This window comes from Oryx dammah, unplaced genomic scaffold (assembly GCF_014754425.2).
Source record: "Oryx dammah isolate SB20612 unplaced genomic scaffold, SCBI_Odam_1.1 HiC_scaffold_18, whole genome shotgun sequence".
Lineage (NCBI taxonomy): Eukaryota > Metazoa > Chordata > Mammalia > Artiodactyla > Bovidae > Oryx > Oryx dammah.
This window is the reverse complement of record NW_024070202.1, coordinates 48764765-48787177: the sequence shown is the minus strand read 5'-3', so window position 1 is coordinate 48787177 and position 22413 is coordinate 48764765. Positions and strand designations below refer to the sequence as shown.

General features: G+C 35.5%; 1 protein-coding gene across 2 annotated transcripts in view; it reads left to right on the top strand.

The window, feature by feature from the left end:
* Positions 1-22413, top strand: part of COG5 (component of oligomeric golgi complex 5) — a 295076-nt gene that overhangs the window by 242290 nt on the left and 30373 nt on the right. For both annotated transcript variants that reach the window (XM_040260820.1, XM_040260819.1), the window contains exons 15-17: positions 11528-11638; positions 13058-13120; positions 20650-20753. In XM_040260820.1, coding sequence (XP_040116754.1) covers positions 11528-11638; positions 13058-13120; positions 20650-20753 — 278 coding nt within the window. The remainder of the gene's footprint in view (positions 1-11527; positions 11639-13057; positions 13121-20649; positions 20754-22413) is intronic.

Sequence of the window (22413 nt, the reverse complement as noted above, 5' to 3'; positions counted from 1 at the left end):
AGACAGCATATTAAAAAGCAGAGACATTACTTTACCAACCAAGGTCCATCTAGTGAAAGCTATGGTTTTTCCAGTAGTCATGTATGGATGTGAGAGTTGGACTATAAAGAAAGCTGAGCACCAAAGAATTGATGCTTTTGAACTGTGGTGTGTGAAAAGACCCTTGACGGTCCCTTGGACTGCAAGGAGATCCAACCAGTCCATCCTAAAGGAAATTAGTCCTGAATATTCATTGGAAGGACTGATGCTGAAGCTAAAACTCCAATAATTTGGCCACCTTGTGCAAAGAACTGACTCATTTGCAAAGACCCTGATGCTGGGAAAGACTGAAGGTGGGAGGAGTAGGGGACGACAGGATGAGATGGTTGGATGGCATCACTGACTCAATGGACTTGAGTCTGAGTAAACTCTGGGAGTTGGTGATGCACAGGGAAGGCTGGCGTGCTCCAGTCCATGGGGTTGCAAAGAGTCGGACATGACTGAGCGACTGAACTGAACTAATACAACCCAGTTTTGTTAGCTGTAGTCCCCCTAGTGTACATTATATCCCTAGACTTACTTATAACTGGAAATTTTTACATTTTGATAGTCTTTACCCATTTACCACATCCCTTACATCTCATCTCTAGCAACCACCAATCTGTTCTTTGTATCTGTGAATTTGGTTTATTTTGTTTTTTGGATTCTACATATAAGTGAAATCATGTGGTATTTGTTTTTCTCTCTCTGACTTATTTCACTTAGCATAATGCCCTCAAAGTCCATCCATGTTGTCATACATGTTAGGATTTCCTCCTTTTTTTGTGGTTGAATGATATTCCATTATACGTACGCACCACATTTCCTTTATCCATTCATTTGTCCATGGACCCTTACGTGGTTTCCATGTCTTGGCTAGTGTAAGTAATGCTGCAGTGACCACTGTGGTGCATATGTCTTTTCCAGATAGTGATTGCATTTTCTTCAGATTGCTGAATCATACAGTAGTTCTGTTGTTTATTTTCCCTCTGAGTGAGAGGGAAGCCCCTGTAATGGTTGAACACTGAAGGAGGAACTCTAACTCTAAAGGAAGGTTTGAAATGCAAGAGGAATAGTAAGAACAGTTGGTAATTATATAGGTAAATCTAAGCCCTAGTTGCATAAAATGAGAAACAATAGTGATTAATTCGGGACATGGAAACAAAACCCCTAAAATACGAATTCACGTTAAAGTTTATAGTGATGAAGAGATAATGAGTTTGAAAGCATTCTAAAATGCTTGTGTTATTCGGGAGGACTCTAAAGCTATAGATACTTTGACCTAAGCTGAGCGTGAATTTTAACAGCTTAATTATGGCCACTGAAAAAATAGAAATAGAATGTGTATCTTCAGAGATAATTGATGGAAAAAATGGATATAAAGACAAGTACCAGTTCAGTAAAATGCTAAAAAGTAAACAGAATAAAAAGCAAAATGTCATATGAAAGTTCATAGTAAGATGACTTCTAACTGTATCATTGATCACAGTAAATGTAATTACCTCAGTCAGGTAATTAAACTTTTTTTTTTTCTGGTTTGACATTATAAACACTGCTATTAAGATTAATAATCAGAGAGAGCCTCATTAGCTTGGAGCTCAGTAATACAATTTTTTTACTATTAAGACTTTGGTTAAATTGAAAGTTATCTGTAGACCATATAAAGAACTTCTTGCTATGAAAATTAATAATGCATATAACATTATAGGTTTAATTACTTTAGACTTTATATCTCTCAAAAACTGTGAAAGTAGTAGTCTATAATATACAAATAAATAAACAACTAATTATTTTTAAAAATCATATTGACTAGCTTAGGTCTTAATAGTTGGATGCTGAAATTTTAGTTTTTCTATATCTCTAAGGGCAATAAATTTTATTAGAAATTCTGTGGTTTGAATTTCAGTCTGTACTAAACCTAAACTACCGTAAATCAAAGAGATTTTATTCTCTATACTTTATATATTCAGAGAGGTTTTCTGTCAGTTAATAAATTAGTCTTAGTATTTATTATTGGAAAATGAAAAAAGCTCAGTATAACTGACAGTAAACCATTTTCTCTTCTTCAAAGAATTAAAAATATAAAGACTTATAACTCTAAATTTAATTAACAAAGCCAGTGCTTTAGGAGCCAGTGATTGGGCATGGGTAGGTGGAAACTCCATCTGTTGTTCAAAAGCATAAGGTTCTTTGAAGAAAAATAAAGTAAAAGTTTCAAGTGATCCATTCCTAGCAAACTGTGTCTTCTCGACCCGCTGTAGTTACCAAATCCCATGTGCTGGGTGGAGGTTTTGACTTAAAGGACAGGAGCATGGGAGCAGATCTAGAGGAGGTTGATGAGAAAGGTAGAGTGGTAAAAGGGTCTTAAAGTAGTCCAGGGTATCTGAGCAATGCAGCTTTGAATTACAAGCTGTGGTTGATTCCTGTGTGCTGGTTTTACTCATCTATAAACAAGATTTGACTTCCAGCTTTTAGTTTTATGTTAACTGTCCAAAAGGGAACCCATCTCAAGTTGTCGTTTCTTTACTGTCAGATCTGTGTGATGTTCTAGTCTGATGTCACGATGTAACATTACCATTGAATCTATTCTGTAGTTGAATGGACTTGTCTTTATTTTTCGCTAAACAGATGTGTAGTAACAACTGTTTTTTTTTTTTTTATCAAGTAGTCAAATATTTGAGAAATTCAGTAGTCTGAAATATAAGAACCAGGAAAGAACTAAAACCATCCTCTGAACTTCTAGAATTGATGTCACAGTGTTCATGCACTAAAATATAAACTTACTTCATGGAGAAGTCTTCCAGTTTGCATGTAGTCTGTCCTCTTACTTCCCAGTTTAAAGCAAGTTTGGCTCAGAGGTTAACGCTTCTTCCCGCAGTGCGGGAGACCTGGGTTCGGCAGATCCCCTGGAGAAGGAAATGGCAACCCAATCCAGTATTCTTGCCTGGAGAATCCCATGGACGGAGAAGCTTGGTGGGCTACAGTCCATGGGATCGCAAAGAGTCAGACACGACTGAGCGACTTCACTCACTCACTCACTCAAACCAAGAGGAGGGGAGAGAGCATCAAAAAGAGGAAACTTACTTCTTAAGAGTAAGAGAAGGATTTGTAAAATCATCAAATTAAAAGGAAAAAGAAACACAAAATCTTAAAATATGTAATAGCCTAAAGCTGTTTAATGAGTGAAGAGACAAGCAGCCATATAGACACTGTGAAGATCTGATAGAATCACTTTTAAAACAAAGATGTGTAATAGCACAAAACTACCAGTCACTAGTGAACATACAGAAAGGGAAAGTAGAATTTGCCTTCTTAAGGTATATGGTCCCATCTTATTTATGAAACCAGAAAGTGTTGACGGACAGTGTAGCAAGATTTTCATGAAAATATTTTCTGATAGTTTTAACACCTAAGAAAATTAATTTTATTTGTCAAACAAGTTCAGTTAGGTTGACATGCCAGGAAAATGAAGAATTGCTGTGTAAACCTGTGGGTTTGTTCTTTGCTGTATACATTGCAGAAACATGTCCTATCTCTGAATTTCAAATACAATGTAATTTCTAATATATTACAAACCATGTAGTATTAGGGATGTTAGATAATTTAATTGTGAATGTGCATCTGTGTATAGATTTTTAATAAGATAATTGGCATGTTACAATAAGCTTAGTGATATTTAATTATGATTCTTCTTTACTCTAAACCAGGTAATTATAATGAAAGCATTTGATAAGTAAATATAAATAAAAATTAGCTATTTTAATCTGCGTCACAGATAAGTAGATCAAATGAGATTATCTTTCCCAAAATCCTTCTGGGGAAGTAAGCAGTAACCAAAGCAGTTTATTTTCTCATATGATATTAAATCTTTCAGGAGTGGAATTGTACATCTTTTGTTTTTACAATGGTGGAAATTGTGTGACAATTTTGAAGTGTGTTCTGTAAGTTAAACTTTTAGATACTCTATGAAATTCTATAGTGCCCTTTACTAGTTTATGGTAACCTTACACATTATATAATCCCTCATACTACTATTTAACATTTTTGCTTTATTTCTTTCCAGTTTTTGTGTGTGTGTGTTTGTGAGAGCAAATTGCTACACAGACAAATCTTTGTTTTTGTTTGTTTTATTCAGTTAACACTATAATGTAAGCATCTTCCATTGTTATTTTTTCCAGCTTGTGAATTGCCTGATATACCCAACTATTCTCTTGTTCTTAGACATGTAGGGCTTTCTAGTTTCTCTGTTTTATAAATAACATCATCCTTTTGCATATAGCTTTATTATTTTCTTAGAATGCATTTCTTATAGTGGACTATGAAGGGGCACAACAGTTTTGAGACTCTTGGAATATATTGCTCATCAGCATCTCTTGACCTCAAAAGTGTTTAGATGAACCATAGGATACACTTAGACTCACTATTCCATATGTCCAGAAAAACTGATATGACATCACTCAGGGATTACAGATAGATTTCATCTATGTCTAAGAGATCTATAGTGACTGGCTGGAACATGGTGTTACAAGGCTGTAACAGGACCACAGTTAATTGGTGATGTCTTCTCTGTGTGGGAGTGAGGAGTGACAATCTGAGAGCTAGATATTTGCCCTTTATACACTCCATTATTTTTGTTAAAAATAACAGTAGTATTACTACTTTTTTGCCTTTTGTGAGTTCTTTTTTTCCTTTTTTTAAAAAAATTTTTATTAGGTATAGTTTTTGTGTTTGTTTCAGGTGTACAGCAAAGTGAATCAGTTTTGCTTATATACCTATATTCACTCTTTAAGATTCTTTTCCTTACAATTCATTACAGAACATCAAGTAGAGCTCCTTTTGCTATACAGTAGCTGTTTATTAGTTATCTAATTTACATGTAGTAGTGTTTCTATGTCGATCCCAGTCTCCCACTTTATCCCTTCTCCGTTTTCTTCCTGGTAACTATAAGTTTGTTTTCTACCTCTGTGACTATATTTCTGTTTTGTAGATAAGTTCATTTGTACCCTTTTTATGGATTCCACATAAGCAATAGCATGTGATATTTGTCTTTTTGTGTGTAATTAAAAAAATTTTTTTGTGCTGTGAACTACAAAATTGGATAAAAAGCAAATTCAAGAGAATTTGAGAATTTGTTTTAATATAAATTTCACATTAAATATTAAATTTGGTAATTGTAATCCAAGTACATTCACCACTTTCAGAAAAACTAGTGTAGATGTAACTATAACTGAAGGTTCATCAGAACTTGTTTCAAGTTTTTGTTAAAAATATCTGATTTAATATAAAAATGTCTTGACTTTTTTTTTCACTCAGAAGGATTGTAGATTAGTATACATTTTGTATTGTTCTAAGTCTGTGAAATTCTAATACATATTTTCCTCATTTGTTTTACATGTGATTGCAAAGAAATATTTAAAATTATTATGACCAAATCCACATTTAAAAAGAAAGTTATCCTGAACCGTTGACATATCCTTAGCAGTAATAGAAATTACAGATGAAAAGAACACTAGAACAATAGACTGTCTGGAACGTAACTTAGCTGTATGAAATTCATAACTAATCTGTAATATATTTTCTTGTTATTTTTAGACATTCTTCTAAGTCACCAATGTTTTAATTCCCCAAAGAGTACATTATCTGAAAGAAATTTAAAGCCCTCATCCAACTCATCTCTTGAATTGCCAGTTTTCTTTCTTTTATTGTAGCCCTCAACTGTGATCATAGGGATGTCTTGGGATCATTTCGTCCACAAGTTAAAAATTATATAAAAATATTCTTCATGTTAACATAACTTATCATTGTTTCAACACTTCCATCTCAGTTATTTCTCACACACTGAATTCACACAAAGTTCCTAGTGAGCATATTACAGAATTTCTGAAAAGTATTTTCTTCAGACAGTTAACAAGAAATAATCTTATTAGCACATAGGAATCATTTTATTTATTAAGAATTCCTTCAGCCTTTGAATTCCCTTTCTTTCCATGTGTGTGTATGTGATTTTTAAAACCCAGATGCTGCTCTTTTGCTTTCTTGCATCATTCCAGGCTGTGTTAAATAGTGTAACTTAATGCACTGGTATGTACATTTCTCAGTTTAGAATATTGACTCTTTTACTGTGTTTACCTTTCTAGTTCCCTAATTCCTAATGCTTCACAGCCAAAATGGTGTTTTTGCACCTCCATATGATTTTATTCACCTCAAATAAGGTGGACTTTGAAAAAGCAACAATGAGAAACCATTACTCTGACCCTTCAGTTGTTCAACAGATACCTAACAAGCATCTTCTACATGCTGAGCATCTATGTGAATTCCTAAAAAGTGAGTTTTAAGGAGATCACCTGAAGGAAATAGTTTGAAACAATGAAACTTAAAAAGGCTTGAGATGAGTGGAGGCTTCTGAAATAGAGAATGCCTACTTTGTACAAGATACTTTGTTACCACAACCAAAAAGGAGCCAGAATGTAATTCCGTCTGTACCTCCAAACAGTTTCATTGGCTTTTGGTTCTGATTCCTCAGTCCTACTGTGTGCCTGTGGTCCCTTGCCAGTACTGAGATAGGTAGAGCTTGGAGGAGTGGATTGTGGAGGAAAAGACTAAGCAAAGGAGAGGTGAGAAGGAAATGAGAGCAAGATGGAATTATCTGGAGATAAAAATGGTAATGCTTTGCATTGCTAAGACACTTTACAGAGCATACTTTGGTGTTGACTAGATTGTTAGTTTCATGTTACAATGAAGAATTGAAGCCATATATTGAACTAGCAGGTGGTGGAAATAACATCTAGATGCCTTAAGTCGGTTGTTGTTATGTAGTTGCTAACTCATGTCCAACTCTGCAGCCCCATGGACTGTAGCCCACCAGGCTTCTCTGTCTCTCCTCTGTCCATGGGATCTCTGTCCATGGATCTCAAGAATACCACAGTATTCTTGCCATTTCCTTCTCCAGAGGATCTTCCTGACCCAGGGGTCAAACCTGACCTCGCGTCTCCCACATTGCAGGGGGATCCTTTACCAGTGAGCCACCTTCCTAAGTCTAGTGTTCATTTTATTGCACACATTTTAGAAACAGTAAGAGAATGGGTAGAATAAAATCAGATAAATTCATATAGTGGAATAGCACATAGCCATAGATAGGAACAAAAATGGATGAAAACCACTAATACTATGCTGAAAGAAGCTTTATACTTGTATACACAAAATCTTTGTATAAAGATATAGAATAGACAAACTGATCAGTGAGATGAAGTCATTGGTAACAAATATAATGATGCCTATACATTGTTTTGAGATGCATCAAATATATAAAATGGATAGAGACATGAATAAGATAAGCAAGTTTCTAAAATGCTATTATAGAATCTAATTAGTATATTGGTGTTCATTGTACAAGTCTTTAAGTGTTCATAATAAAATGTTAGAAAAAAGTTGTTCATTACTTTTAGTGGTTTTGAAAATAATATGTGTTAGTAAAAATAAAATTTTTCATCAAGAAGAATACACAGGGGGTAGCAGGAGCTGGTAAAAGACTGGCTGATATGTGAAATATATCTCTGGAACCCCTTAAAGGTATCCTTCCATATTGTCTGTGAATGTAGCCCCACTTAAAAGTTAAGACTTACCAAAGCAGAAGAGTGGTGTTGAGTGGAAATTGGGATGAAAGACCTTTCTGGAATGATGTGGTTAGTGTTACACAAATAAAACAATTTATTAAAACTAATGACACTCTGTCTACATTACATTATATAAATTTTACCTTAAAAGTAAAAAGAAACCTGAAAGTAAATTTTGAATGCCAATCAATTATATGCATGAATAAGCGTTTAGGGGTGAAGTGTACTGATGCCTAAAAAATGAGTTGAGGGTAGGTGATGGGTAAGTGATATAAAGGACTTCCCAGGTGGTGCTAGTGGTAAAGAAAAGTGAAAGTGAAGTCCCTCAGTCGTGTCTGACTCTTTTCGACCCCATGGACTTGTAGCCTACCAGGCTCCTCCGTCCATGGGATTTTCAAGGCAAGAGTACTGAAGTGGGTTGCTATTTCCTTCTCCAGGGGATCTTCCCAACCCAGGGATCAAACCCAGGTCTCCTGAGTTGTAGGCAGACGCTTTTACTGTCTGAGCCACCAGGAAAGTGGTAAAGAACCCGCCTGCCAATGCCTGAGACATGGATTCAGTTCTTGGGTTTGGGAAGATCCCCTGAAGAAGGGCACAGCAATCCACTCCAGTATTCTTGCCTGGAGAATCCCATGGACAAAGGAGCTTGGTGGGCTACTGTCCATAGAGTCGCCAAGAATCAGACATAACTGAAACGATTTAGCATGCACACATGTGATATAAAACAAATTGTAGAATGTTAATTATGAAGTCTAGTTTATCAATATATGGGAATTTACTATATAGTTCTTATAACCTGACGAAGAAGAAGACAAGAACCTAAGTAAGAGTCCAGGGTATTCAAATAATCATTTTTTGTAAATATTGAATTAATTAAGAGTTATTGCAGCAGTAAGTAGCAACGAACACACCAAGGGCCCAGATCTTGGTCTCTAATACCACTTCTCACTAAAAGAAACTAGAATTTCTTGAAAACATGGCAGATAACAGATAGAAGAATTGTATCATTGTGAGTTTAAGAAATTGATGACTGAACCGAGCTTTTATAGTAGAATATTACTATGCTTAGAAAATAAAAATTCTTAGAGACAAAGGGCCATAATGTATGTATGATTCAGAAAAAAATTATGCTCACACATGTGTGTATATGTGTATGAAAGGGGGAAAGAGACTACAGATAATAAAGCAAATGAGATAAAATGTTAGCAACAGGTAAATCTGAGTAAAGCATAAATGTGTGTTCCTTACACTATTTTTATTTTTATAACATTTTGTAAGTTTGAAATTACTTTTCCCCAAAAGATTAGACAGGAGTGGTGCTGGAGGGAAACCCAGGTGATCTACTTAGCTAGGGACTAATATTTAGTTGGACTAATTTTTTTTTTTTTGCTGAGGGATGTTCCATTGTATGAATATTCTACATCTTATTTATCCATCTCTAGTTGACATTTGGGTTGTTTCCATTTTGAGACTGTTATGCTATGGAATAATGATTCTGTGAAGAGTTGTGTACACATTTTTGTGTGAATGTACTTTTTATTTCTCTGTGTATATATATCTAAGAGTTGAATTGCTGGGCATGTTTTCACTTCTGTTTACCTTTGAGGAATGGCCAGGCTGTTTTCCAGAGCCTCTGTTTCATTTTAAATTCCCACTATCAATACATACGAGTTTCCAATTTCATGGCCAACATTTGTTATTATCTGTCTTTTTTTTGTTAAAGCATCCTCTTAGGTGTAAAGTGGGCCTCTCTCTATTTTTAAACCCTATAAGTATGAGTAGGTCTTAGTAGTAATGAAATGGTCTCCACCCATTTCTAGCAGTGAGCCTCTTTATTAAATATGGAATACATATAATAAGTGGAAATAGGATAACATCAGAGAAATTCTTTTCCCATTTCTTTGTTAGTATTTCAAAATTATTTGGAGAAAATCTCAAGAGAAGAGAGATTGGAGTTTTAAAAGTGTAGAGCTAGAACTCACAGATTTTAAATGCCTGTTATAATCAAATACATATTTAGCATCTAACCCCCTGAGTCTATTGTAACCATTAATACCACTGCCACTGAAGTGGTTTTGGGTGCCTTCCCTCACCCTCGCCATAGCATGGAGCCCATCATCTGCCTTCTTCTGGGAGCTCAGAGCTTCTGCTAGTATTAGTTCACCACACTATAGATTAAACTGGACTATGTGAGTTCATCTGAGGTCTAACCATTGATTTTTAACATGGTTTCTATAGGGAAAATACGACATATTTTTTTCTTTCAACCCATCGACTTACAAATGACTGTTTAGAAAACAACTTGATTATAATTTGGTAACTATTTGTCCATGAGGAAAGGCAAAATAAGTTGAAATTATTTAACCTAATGTCAGAAATCTTTATGTTGACCTAAACCATCATCATGGATTAAAACTTCAATGAAGGATCATTCTCTTTATTCTAATTAGAGTTTTTATATTTTGAAATTAAATATTATTGCCATAAGTAGGAATTGAAAAAGTGGGAATTGAATTTAATTTTGAAAATGTATGTGTGAGTATCAAAGAAAATAGAAAGAACAATAGTATTTCTTTCACTCATATTTTATTTATTCTCACTTTAACAAAGGGAAGATGTTCTTAGTATTGTGTGTTTCCTAAAAGGTCAGTTTTTCATATTTGATATGTGCATCCACCTATATACTTATTTCCTCATGTTTTATTTTCATAATCAAGTTTAATTGACCTTTAATAATTGTTAAAGAGGATTGGATTAAAATCTGATATGACAATGGTTATATATGGGCTTTTTTTCTTAAATGGGACTATAATAGTTTTAGATTTGATTCGATAAAAATTTCATGTCCTTTTCCCCAATATGCATGTATTCAGTTCAGTTCAGTCACTCAGTTGTGTCCGACTGTTTGCGACCCCATGAGTCGCAGCACGCCAGGCCTCCCTGTCCATCACCAACTCCTGGAGTTCACTCAGACTCACGTCCATCGAGTCCGTGATGCCATCCTGCCATCTCATCCTCTGTCATCCCCTTCTCCTCCTGCCCCCAATCCCTCCCAGCATCAGAGTCTTTTCCAATGAGTCAACTCTTTGCATGAGGTGGTCAAAGTACTGAAGTTTCAGCTTTAGCATTGTTTCTTCCAAAGAAATCCCAGGGCTGATCTCCTTCAGAATGGACTGGTTGGATCTCCTTGCAGTCCAAGGGACTCTCTGGAGAAGGAAATGGCAACCCACTCCAGTGTTCTTGCCTGGAAAACCCCAGGAACGGGGGAGCCTGATGGGCTGCCGTCTGTGGGGTCACACAGAGTCAGATACGACTGAAGTGACTTAGCAGCAGCAGTACCACTTCTACTGATCATCCATACACAGTATAATCCTACACAACTTTCTTTTTAATCTACAAAATAAAGAGTGCAATGCTCTCTGTTTATCTCTCATTTCATTAGACTATTATGACTGTCAAATGTCAAATAGGATGTAGGTTTATTTTTAATACTCCCACTCTCTCTCCTTTCTTTTTTCTTATTTTGGAGGGATGGGTTTTTTTTTTTTTTTTCCTGAGTTTTTGAATAGAAAAAAAGATGGTTGGCAGAAGGTGTTCCTCAGAAACACTATGCTGATGTGTCAGAATAACAGCACATCCTGGACTTTTGGGTCACACTTGCCTGAGGAGTCCACCAGCTATGAAGGACTGATGAAGGGTGTTCTTCCTGTGTGAGACTAATTAGGCTTCTAGGCTCATCATGTTATCTCTACAGAGGTTCCTGGCTATGCCTGAAGTCCAGAGCTTGACTTGAATATTTTCAGTAAACATTGGCTTTGTCAGAGGACCATAAACTTCCCCCTAGTTAAATATGAGCTGTCGTTTTGGTAATGTCTTTTTGTGTTGGATTCTTACAGCTCTCCACACAGGGGGATGCAAGTCAGGTGATTGGACCTCTTACTGAAGGACAGAGAAGAAACGTGGCAGTAGTAAATTCACTATATAAGTTGCACCAATCCGTAACAAAGGTAACCTTTATTTTAATTAAGCTCTATTGACCTAATTTCAAGTTCTTTCTTCTTGCCTTGAGTTTAGACAGTCATGAATTATTATTTAGTGTTTTGCCAAGGAATACAGTGAAAATGTGATTGTAAACTAAGCTGAGGACTGAACTCTTTCTAAACAGTCTTCGATCCTGGCCTTTATTATTTGCCTGTACAGTTAGTTTAAAATACATGAGGGACTCAAGGTTGCTTGATATAGTCAAGTTTATTGAACAATTGATTTAAGGGTAAATTATATGTGTTTATACCTATAATTTGATACCATATGAGTGGTAGCAAATTATAGCAAAGGCAGTAACAATATAAGAACTCATAAGCTCCCTAACATGTCAGAAAGCTTCTGTCTTTGTCCCCCAAAATGAGGGAGAAGATGCATTTAAAACAGTGATATATAATCTTATGATATATAATCACTGAAAACTACTTGTGAGTAGAAAAAAAGTTTTGCTATTGTTCTACTAACACTTTTTAAAAAGATGACTGAACTTTAACTTGTTTGCCATCATGTATTATGTCTAAGATGAACTATAAACATAACTAAGTATTAGGAAAGCAACATTTTCAACCCCATCTTTGATTCTTGAGTCACTTGTGTTTACTAATGATTTTCAAAATATTTGGTAAGTAGGGAGATAGTTAGAAGACATGAAGAAGCCAGTGGTTAGTTGATATTCCTAAAAACTTGACCTCTAGTATGAGCTTTTATATGCTAGACGGTATTTTAGAATACTTGTAATGACTTACTTGTAAGTATATTTTCCATTTACTTAAATTTTTGAGCAAGTCATTTTTATCAATTAAGGGTTTCCAAACTGTGTATTTGGTATGCTAAACAAAATATATTTTTAAAGAGGTAAATGTCAGACAAGTAAATAACAAAAGTAAATAAAAAGAATATATATTTTCCATTTCCTTTCATTATTACTCTACAGACTCCTAAACAATGAAAAGTTGTATTTATTTAGCCTGATTTAAATGTCTTCATTGGTACTTTCAGAATTTTCATGGTGTTGGTATTGATTTGTAGAAAGGGAAACATTTGACATTTGACTTGTTAAAAATTATAGTCAATTTAGAAAAGGTGATTTTTTAAAAAATAAATAAATATGGCTTTAAACTGATCTTTTCAAGTTAAAACTATATCATTAAGGAAAGCTAGCTTTTAAAATTCTTAATGTTTTAATTATTTTAAGTAGATAATTGCTTTGTACAGGAAAACATTTTAAAACCTGTCCTACCTACGGCATACTAATGGACTTTTAAAACATGTATGAGATGCTACTCTAGTAATGATAATGTGAAAACAGTTTTATCATGTTATGATCAAAATTGGTATTTATAAAAATAGGTAACTTACTCAAAATATAACTGGATTTGTTCTAGGTGGTTTCCAGTCAGAGCTCATTCCCACCAGCAGCTGAGCAAACTATAATTTCAGCCCTAAAGGTAAAAGAATTTAATTTAATCTTTGACTCTGTAGATCAGAGTCAGTTTTAGAATTGTTTGGATGAGTGGGAGATGTCACATTTAAAAATAATTCAGAATCTTCTCCATATGCCAAAAGTAGCATGTTGATGATGATCCTAAAGAGAGAGGCTACTTGTGTGTTTATATTTTCTAGAATTTAAAAATAGACCCTGTTGGTGTCTACAGATTGTGTTCCAGTTATGATAATTGTATCATAAGCAAGAGAAGCAAGAGTCTTATAAATATTCACTGTATCTTAGGGCAGTGCTGCCCGGTATTATCCCAACAAAGCAGTGGTTCTCCATCAAGGCAATTTTGTCCCCTTGGGGCGTTGAGCAATATCTGGAAACATTTTTGATCATCATGACCGGGAGCAGGGTCCTACTGGCCTCTCGTGCCAGGGATTCTGTCACGCATCGTGCAGTGCACAGTCCCCCATAACACAGAATTACTGGGCCCCACATCTCAGTAATGCCAAGGCTGGGAAACTCTCCTGTGTACCTGTAAGATATGACACCAGTGCACATTGCCACTTTTTAATGTAAGTTTTGCCTTGAGAAGAGTAAGAGAAAATGCAGTCAGTCCAAAGCCTTCCTGCAGTGACCCTGCCAAGTATGGACTGAATTGCTTATGTTAACAGACCTCAGTGAAACAGTTTTGTCCTTGCTTTTTAATTAAATTTCATTAAAAGTCTTTATGGCATAATAAGTGAAGAACAAGCAGAATCCTCTGACTCAAAGGGAAAAAGAGAATCTTGAATTTTCCTAAGACTGTAGGAAGCTTACTACGTCACTTTGATTTAGGATGTTATGATGCATAAATGCAACCCAAGAACCAAAAATCTCCATGCTTTTATTATTTAATGGAAAAGATATTTAACGTACTTTTTTACTTACTACAGAATATAAAGAGACGTAGTCTTCTCTACCTTGTTGAGATTTTATCCAAAATTAAATGTTATTTTAGGTTCAAAGTTCATCATCTCATATTACTAGCATTAACTCCCATGTCATCAATGACATAATTAATGATTATACATTTAGAATCATTTCATTATAACCACCTCAGCTATAACCTTAAGCCAATAGTTCTGATGCATTTATTACTGAGATCATCTTGCACAGATAGTGAATATATTACTAAGTTTATATAAGTTTTTATTGTGTGGGTTTGATATTCTTTATATTGAAATATTTTGCATTGTTGAGACTTCAGTATTTTTGTAATCTTAGTTATTTTAGGTAAGTACTTCCCTTACCAAAAAAGCACTGTTTTGTAAAGAGCTTGTGAAATATAATCTAACATCGTTCTCAGTTTCTTCTGGCAGTTATCAGTCCTGTACCCATCGTTTCCATGAAGGCTTTCTCCATAATGCTGTCTTCTCTGGTTTATGTTTCCCATGAGTTGGAAACCTCGCCTGACTGTAAGGTTCTCTGAGTACACCATCATATTATAATACAGATAGAGGCAGTTTTATTTCTTCCTTTCTGATCTTGATGCCTGCTTTCCATGCTTTTTTCACCTGCTAGAACACCTAGTACCACGTTGCCTAGAACTGGTGAGAGTGGACTTGTCTGCTTGTTTCTAACGTGGGGAAAAGCACTGAGTATTTATTTTACTGTTTGAAGTAGGATATGTTCTCAGATGGCTTTTATCAGATTAAACAGTTTCTTTTTTATTCCTGATTTAATGAGATTTTTTAAAGTTATAAGTGGTGTTGTTTCATCAAACAGCCTTTTCTGTATAAAACGATCACATGGTTTTACCTCTTTATTCTGTTAATAAAATACTGAATTTATTTTCAAATATCAAACCAACCTCGATCATGATGTATTACCTTCTTTATGTACTTCTTTCTGGATTTGATTTACTTAATTTGTATTGAAGATGTTTGTATCTGTAATCATAAGTGATATTGGTATATAGGTTTCTTTTTTGTAATTCTTTGTCTGGTTTTGAAACTTTTTCCTCCTTTTCTATTTTCTGAAAGAATTTGTGTAGAATTCGTATTATTTTCTCCTTAAATGCCTAATACAATTCTCCAGTGAAGCCATCTGGGCCTGTAGGTTTTTTTTTGGAGAAAGTTTATAACTACAAATTTAATTTGTTTAATAGATAGAGGGCTATTCAGATAATCTGTTTGTTTGTTTGTTTTTTCTGGATTGAGCTTTGATTCTTTGATTCTTTCTTAGGTATTTGTCTGTTCATCTAAATTACCTAATTTGTCAGAATAAAGCTGTATATGATATTCTCTAACTGTCTAGTTAAAGTCTATAGGACCTATAGTGATAAGCTCTTTTTCTTACTGATTTGTGTTCTCTTATCTTTTTAAAATCAGTTTAGTCATGGGTTTACCAATTTCATAATCTTGTTAAAGAAACATCTTTGGGCTTTATTAATTTTCTCTACTGTTTGTCTTTCTATTTCCCTGATTTCTGATTTTAGATTTTTTATTTCCTTCTTATTTTGAATTTTCTTTGCCTTTGTTGTTTGTTTTTTGGAGACCATATAACATTGATTTTTAGACCCCTCCCATCCTCTAAATTTAAAGTTGTAAACTTCCCTCGAACTTTAATTTTGATATGGCATGCTTTTATCTTCATTCATTTTGAAATATTTTTTATTTCCTTTGTGGTTTCTTATTTGATTCATTTTTGAAAATTTCTGATTATTTGTGGTGTTTCTAGATATCTTACTGATTTCTTTTTTCTTGCTTATCACTTTTTTGTTGAAGTATAGTTGATTTGTGACATTGATTTCTGATTTAATTCTGTTATCATCAGGAAACATATTCTCTATGGTTTCAGTCCTTTTAAATTTATTGAGTAGTATGGTCCAATATGTGGTCTGTCTTGGTGAATGAACCATGTATGCTTGATAAAAACTTGTAATCCTCAGTTGTTTAGTACCATGTTTGTAAATATCTGTTAGGTCAAAGTGTAGTGATGTGTTCAGATTTCATGTGCCTCTACTGATATTTTGATAGTGGTTCTATCACTTGCTGAAAGATAGGAGTTACAATTTTCCATGATTGTGGACTTGCTTCTATCTCCCTTCCATTCTGTTGATTCTTGACTCTTCAGTTTTAAAGCTATATAACTAATTGTGCTGAAGCTCTGTTCTGTAAGTATTTATCATTTTTATGCCTTCTGATGAACTGACCCTTTTGTCATTATGAGAGATCTTTCTTTAGCTTTGTTAATACTTATTGTCATGCATTATTTTATCTGATAATAAATTACTCCAGTCTTTTTATTCTTAATGTTTACAGAAGATGTATCTTATTTTGTCCATTTACTTGATAAGATGGCTGGATGGCATCACGGACTCGATGGACATGAGTCTGAGTGAACTCCGGGAGATGATGATGAACAGGGAGGCCTGGCATGCTGCGATTCATGCGGTCACAAAGAGTCGGACACGACTGAGCGACTGAACTGAACTGAACCTCTGTGTCTTTAGTTTTTAAATGCATTTCTTGTAGAGAGTAGAGTTGGGTCTTGTCTTTTGTCTGTTCCCATAATCTCTGCCTTTGCATTGGAGTGTTTAGTCTGTTAACATAATACAATTATCAGTAAGGTTTCATTTAGGTGTATAGTTTTATTGTATTTTGTTTGTTCCCTTTGTTTTTTTATTACCTCTTTTCCCCCTTTTCTGCCACCTTTTGGATTCTTTGATTGTTATTTTTTTGAATTTCACTTAAGTTTATTTCTTAAATCTTTGTTTATATCTCTGTGATTTTTTTCCCCATTGTTCTTCTGTGGATATATGCATTCTTAACTTCCCACAGTCTTTTAGAGTTAATATTGTATCGTGTCATGTAAAATCTAGAAACTTTGCATTAGTTGAAGTACATTTACATCTACTTGCATGGAGTATCCTTTTTTTATTTTAAATTTTCCATGTTGGTTCTTTTTTAAATTTTAAATCATTCTGTTGAGATTTCCTATTATTTATAATGGGCATTTTTCCCTTTATCTCATTGAGGTTCTTGCCTGATAACTATAGAGTGGGTCATTTCAGAATTGGCAGCTATTGATTGTCTTTTCCCTTTAGAATTGATAACATCTCCTCAGTTCAGTTCTGTCACTCAGTCGTGTCTGACTCTTTGGAACCCCGTGGACTGCAGCCCACCAGGCTTCTCTGTCTTTCACCAGCTCCTGGAGCTTGCTCAGACTCATGTCCATTGAGTTGGTGATGCCATCCAACTGTCTCCTAGCTTTTTGTTATTTAGTCATTTTAATATATCCTAGACAATGTAAACATTATGTTTTGTAGACTCAGTATTTTTATATATTGCTCCTATAAACATTTGACCATTTCTTTAGCAGATAAGTAGCTTGTTGAGACTCAAATTGTATACTGTCAGATCTGCAGCTGGCCATGTCGAAGATCTCAGTTCTTTAAGCCTTAGTTGCAAGCCACTTGTTTGCTTTGCACACACATGGTTGAACCAGCCAAAGACTAGTGCTGAGTTCACACATGGAAAAATAGGCTTGTTTCTTCTCTGGCTCTCTCCTCTCTGAAGCCTGGGTTGAACCATGGCCCCTTCCCATGTTCCTTTGACCTGAAAGACCTGGAAGGTTTGGTTTGCTTTTTCTCTCAGCATTTTAGCCACCTAGGCTTGCCACTGCCATGACTAGTCACTCTCATTGCAGAGGCACAAAAAAGGAAAACTCACTCTCTTCTGATTGTTATATATTTCCACACCCCTCTAAAACTACTTGCTTTTTTTTCCCCATCTCCAGAAGCCTCCAGTAGTTTTTTTTTTTTTTTTTTTTTTTGGTATTTTTCCACAATTATGTGTAGGAGGATCTGTAGTTAGGCACTCACTCCTTCATACTGTGTAGAAAACTTGCCCTTCCTTCTTGAAATCTCCTGTCTATTTATTTTCACTATATTCCAGGATCTCTTCTTACTTCTTTGCCCAGTGGCAAAGAATAACCAAAAGCTCATTGGAGTCAAATGCACCTAGAAAATCCCAGCTTTTCCACTTGATGGGTTTGGATAACCTTCTTAACTTGACTTTAGTTTCCCTGTCTACAAATTACTTTAAATTCTGCATCAGTAAGTTAGAGATTCTCTTAATTCTTAGAGGAAGGAACAATTGAGTTTTCAGTGGCATGGTTACCTGTGAAATCCAAAGCACAGTATCCAGCATGTGACATCTACTAAATAAGTACTACTACCCCTCTTAATCTGTCAAGGGCTCCTCTTCTGCATGACATGAAAATGGTATTCCTTACTCTATGAACTGTCCTCTGGGATCTCAGTGACTCATTTGGCTTCATCTTCTATCTTAAAAGCCAAAGACAACCATGTTTAGTTAAAACGTGTTACAAACTACAACTGTGAAGCCCTCAGTCCCTGCTGGAGAGCCCATGTGGGTTTCCCCGTAAGTCCTTCCAACTTGTGTCCAAAACTGAACTCAGTATTTCCTTCCTCCATCCCTAAATCAGCCAATTGCTTATGCATTTACACATTCAGCTGATAATGCCACCAAGTCATTAAAGGAGGAAAAAAATCTGAGTGTACCCTTCTGTCTTTCCATTCTGTATTTCTCACATCTGATTCCCAAGTCCTCTGTTCTCCTTTCCCAGTGTCTCTACCTCATCTCATCTCTATTCCTGCTGCCTCTGATTTGGTTCAGGCACTCACCACTTTGTATCCTACTCTGTCCTCTTGCCTTTAGTCTAATTTATCCAGTCTGCTGTCCCAGTGTGAATTTTCCCAAATTCAAATCTTTAACCACGTTTTGTTTTGTTTTTTTCCCATTGCTTAAAACCCATCGTTGGTTTCGTAGTCCTTTCAGGATATATTCCTGTCTCCTTAGCAGCCTGCACAGAGTGCATCTGCTCTGTTTCTCTTCCACATCAGCAGCCACCGCATACTCTGTTAAACTCCTTACAGTTCCCCAAATGTGTAACCTTCCCCAGGCTCCTGTGCTCTTGACATATGCTGCCCCCAGTCTCACACCCTCCCTCCCAGCACATACACTTAGCTTGTAACCTATTTTAACCTTTGAAAACTCAGTTCATGCAACGCTTTTTGTTTTTTAATCCTCTAAGTATAATTTGGGTGTCTCTCCCATGTTTCCCTATCAGCTTCCCTGGGGGCTCAGACGGTAAAGCATCTGTCCACAATGTGGGAGACCCGGGTTTGAGCCCTGGGTTGGGAAGATCCCCTGGAGAAGGAAATGGCAATCCACTCCAGTACTATTGCCTGGAAAATCCCATGGACAGAGGAGCCTGGTAGGCTACAGTCTATGGGGTCACAAAGAGTGGGACACGACTGAGTGACCCATGTTCCCTAGCTCTCAGAGCTCTGATACGACCACAGCTTATCTGTTGTCACTAGATTGTGAGCTCCCTGAGGGCACACTGTATGTGTGCGTACACACAAACACTCTCTCTTTTATCTTGTTTCATTTTCATCCTTTATTTCCTAAAGGAGAGCCGAGGGATTGTGGGGCAGAAGGCTTAGAGAGAAAACACAGAGCCCATGTCTCTGTCAATCCTGTACACATACCTTTATTTTTATCAGCAAATTAAGGCTTGAGATGACATTTAGAAATCTTATGAATAAGGATCCTATTTAACCTTTTTTCATTGATTTCAATTATTTATATGAGCCAAAGTCATCCATCTTCCTTGTATGTAATCATGATTACATGATTACATATATAATATACTTAAGCATAAATAATATACTTAAAATTTAGATTTTGAAAGTTTACTGAGGTCCAGTCATATTTTCACATAAAAACCGTAACTGTGGCCTAGAATCATAATGTAACTAATGAGTATATTTCACAGTAGAACAGTTTCTCAACCTTGGCACTATTGATGTTTTTGGCTGGATGGTTCTTTGTCATGGGGGACTGTCTGTTGCATTGTAGGGTGTTTAGCAGTGTCTCTGTCCTCTTATTTACTGGATGCTGGAAGCATACCCCTCCCCTACCCCAGCCATGACAATCAGAAATGTCTCTAAACATTGCCCCCAGTTGAGACTCACTGCTGTCAAATAGAAATCTGACCCACAAAATGCCTAACTGTTCTGCCCTTTGAGAGTCACTAATATATTTATTATATCCAGTTTGGTCTAAAGCATATGATGTTGCTCCAGTTTTGAAGAATTACTTTTGGTCTTGCCTCAGTCTTTCCAGAAACTTTAAAAAATGTGTTCATATTATCCTTGCTTCATAAGTGACATTACCCTTCTCTTCTCCTTTCTCCAGAGGCTCATTTGAGTGTTAAACTTTTTGAGAATATGAGAAAAGTGGGGGAGTTGAAATTTTTCGGTGCCGTGTTCCACATATTTTAAACTTTAAAAATCATTACTGACAGCAGTTATGAGAAGAGCAGACTTCTGTTGGGTTATTATAGTTAAACTGTATATAGTCTGAATTTGATATAATGTGAAAACGTATAGTCAAAATGCTTCTCACACCTCAGATTTCTTTGTATTTGATCTATTTAAATTTTGCCTCTTCTTAATCTTCTTTTCAGGAGATCTATGTTCTTATGGGAAATGCTGTACAACCCTTGCTGACTTCCGTCGGTGACGCCATTGAGGCTATCATCATCACTATGCATCAAGAAGATTTTTCTGGGTAATGACTTCCAGCCAAAGGTTTTGCTAACCTTCATAGCATTTGTTTTTCATTCCCACCTCCACCTCTATTCCCTAAGTCTCTACCATCTAGACCATCTAGAACCTTGTTCCTCTTGTGATGGAGTTGGCCTCCACCCTTATCCTACTTTATTCGTTGTGCACCATTAACTGATTTTTCCAGTCTTTCTTGTCATCATTTGTCTCCTGTTATTCAGATATGGAACCATTAACATCTGTGGGACTCAGCTTGTTATCAATACTTCAGGACGTTTGGTACCATCTTGTTTTTGCAGTTATATTTTTTTCCTAACTTCTCACAAATAGCCTGTACTTGAGCCTTTGGTGTTGGTATAGTATTCCTTGTATAAAATACTGTCCTGTCTCTATTGCTCTGCCAGTCTCATTCCTACTCTGGCTTTGAGAGCAAGGTCCTGCCCAGCCCTCTACAAAAAATAATTTTCCTTCGTCAGAGTCTTAGTGTAGTCTAATGTGGTCATATCACTCCTAAACACTCCATAAACACTGGTATTATTCCGTAGCTATTTCATATATGAACTGCTTATCCATATCTATGTGTTTTGAGAATAAAAATCATAGTTCCTAGCTTAGTGTTTACTCAAATCTTTTTAAGTAAAATGGTTTTGACTTAGTGTATTAGAAAACGAGAATTTGAAACAGTTTGCACATGTTCAAAGTGATTTAAAAAAAACATACTTTAGAACTAAACATTCATATATTTTGTATGTAGATATATTTTGTTTATTTCTAGTTTATAATTAATTTTTATTTTTAATTGCCCTGTTTCTTTATATTCATGTTGTTTAATAGAGTGCCTACTTTACTGAATTTCTAGCCACTGGTCTATCTGTTTATGGAAAAATTCTGTGACTATTGCACTGTCTTTTAGTTTTTCAGATCACTTATTATTTCATTAAGAAAATATCTTTTGAAAGGTGAAAAGGTCAGTCTATTTTTAATAATAATAATATGAAGCACAGAATGGTAAAGTGGATTCTACACAAAAATGCTGTAATATTTGGATACAGGAATATGAAACTACTGATTACCAGTATTTGGAAATAAATGAATTTTGTTCAAAAGTGATATGAAATGTCCCAGTTAGACCAGTCATCATTGCCTCTGAAAAGGGAGCAAAACTGAAGTAATTTTTAAAGGCTTGTTCTAAGAAGTGGTTAGATACTTCCTTCAGTAATTGTGTTTATGAGCCACGGCTGATGCCTGCAGATAACTGATTAGCCATTAAAAGTTGGTTTCCCAAAGAGATATGTTTTTATTAGTTTGCTTAAATACCAGTGAACCAGATTGGTCCTTTATCTGATAGGTTACCCGTAGGAGGACCCTAGGTCCTTGATGTGGTGGACAAATACCCCAGAGGAAGGGAGAGCACACACAGACCCCAGAATGACTGGTGCTGCGTGTCAGACATGCATTTGTTTATAGGCCTTCTGCCTCTGTATGTGGGCTCTTATTGCAAAGACCGTGACATTTCTGCTCACCTTTCTGCTGCACTTTATCACTTGAGAACCTCTTACTAAAAACTTTTGACATAACTGGAAAAACTGAGTTTTAGCAATTGCCAGGCAAGGTTTATATTCTAGTAAATTTAAATCAGGCTTCTAATCCACATTGAAAATTGG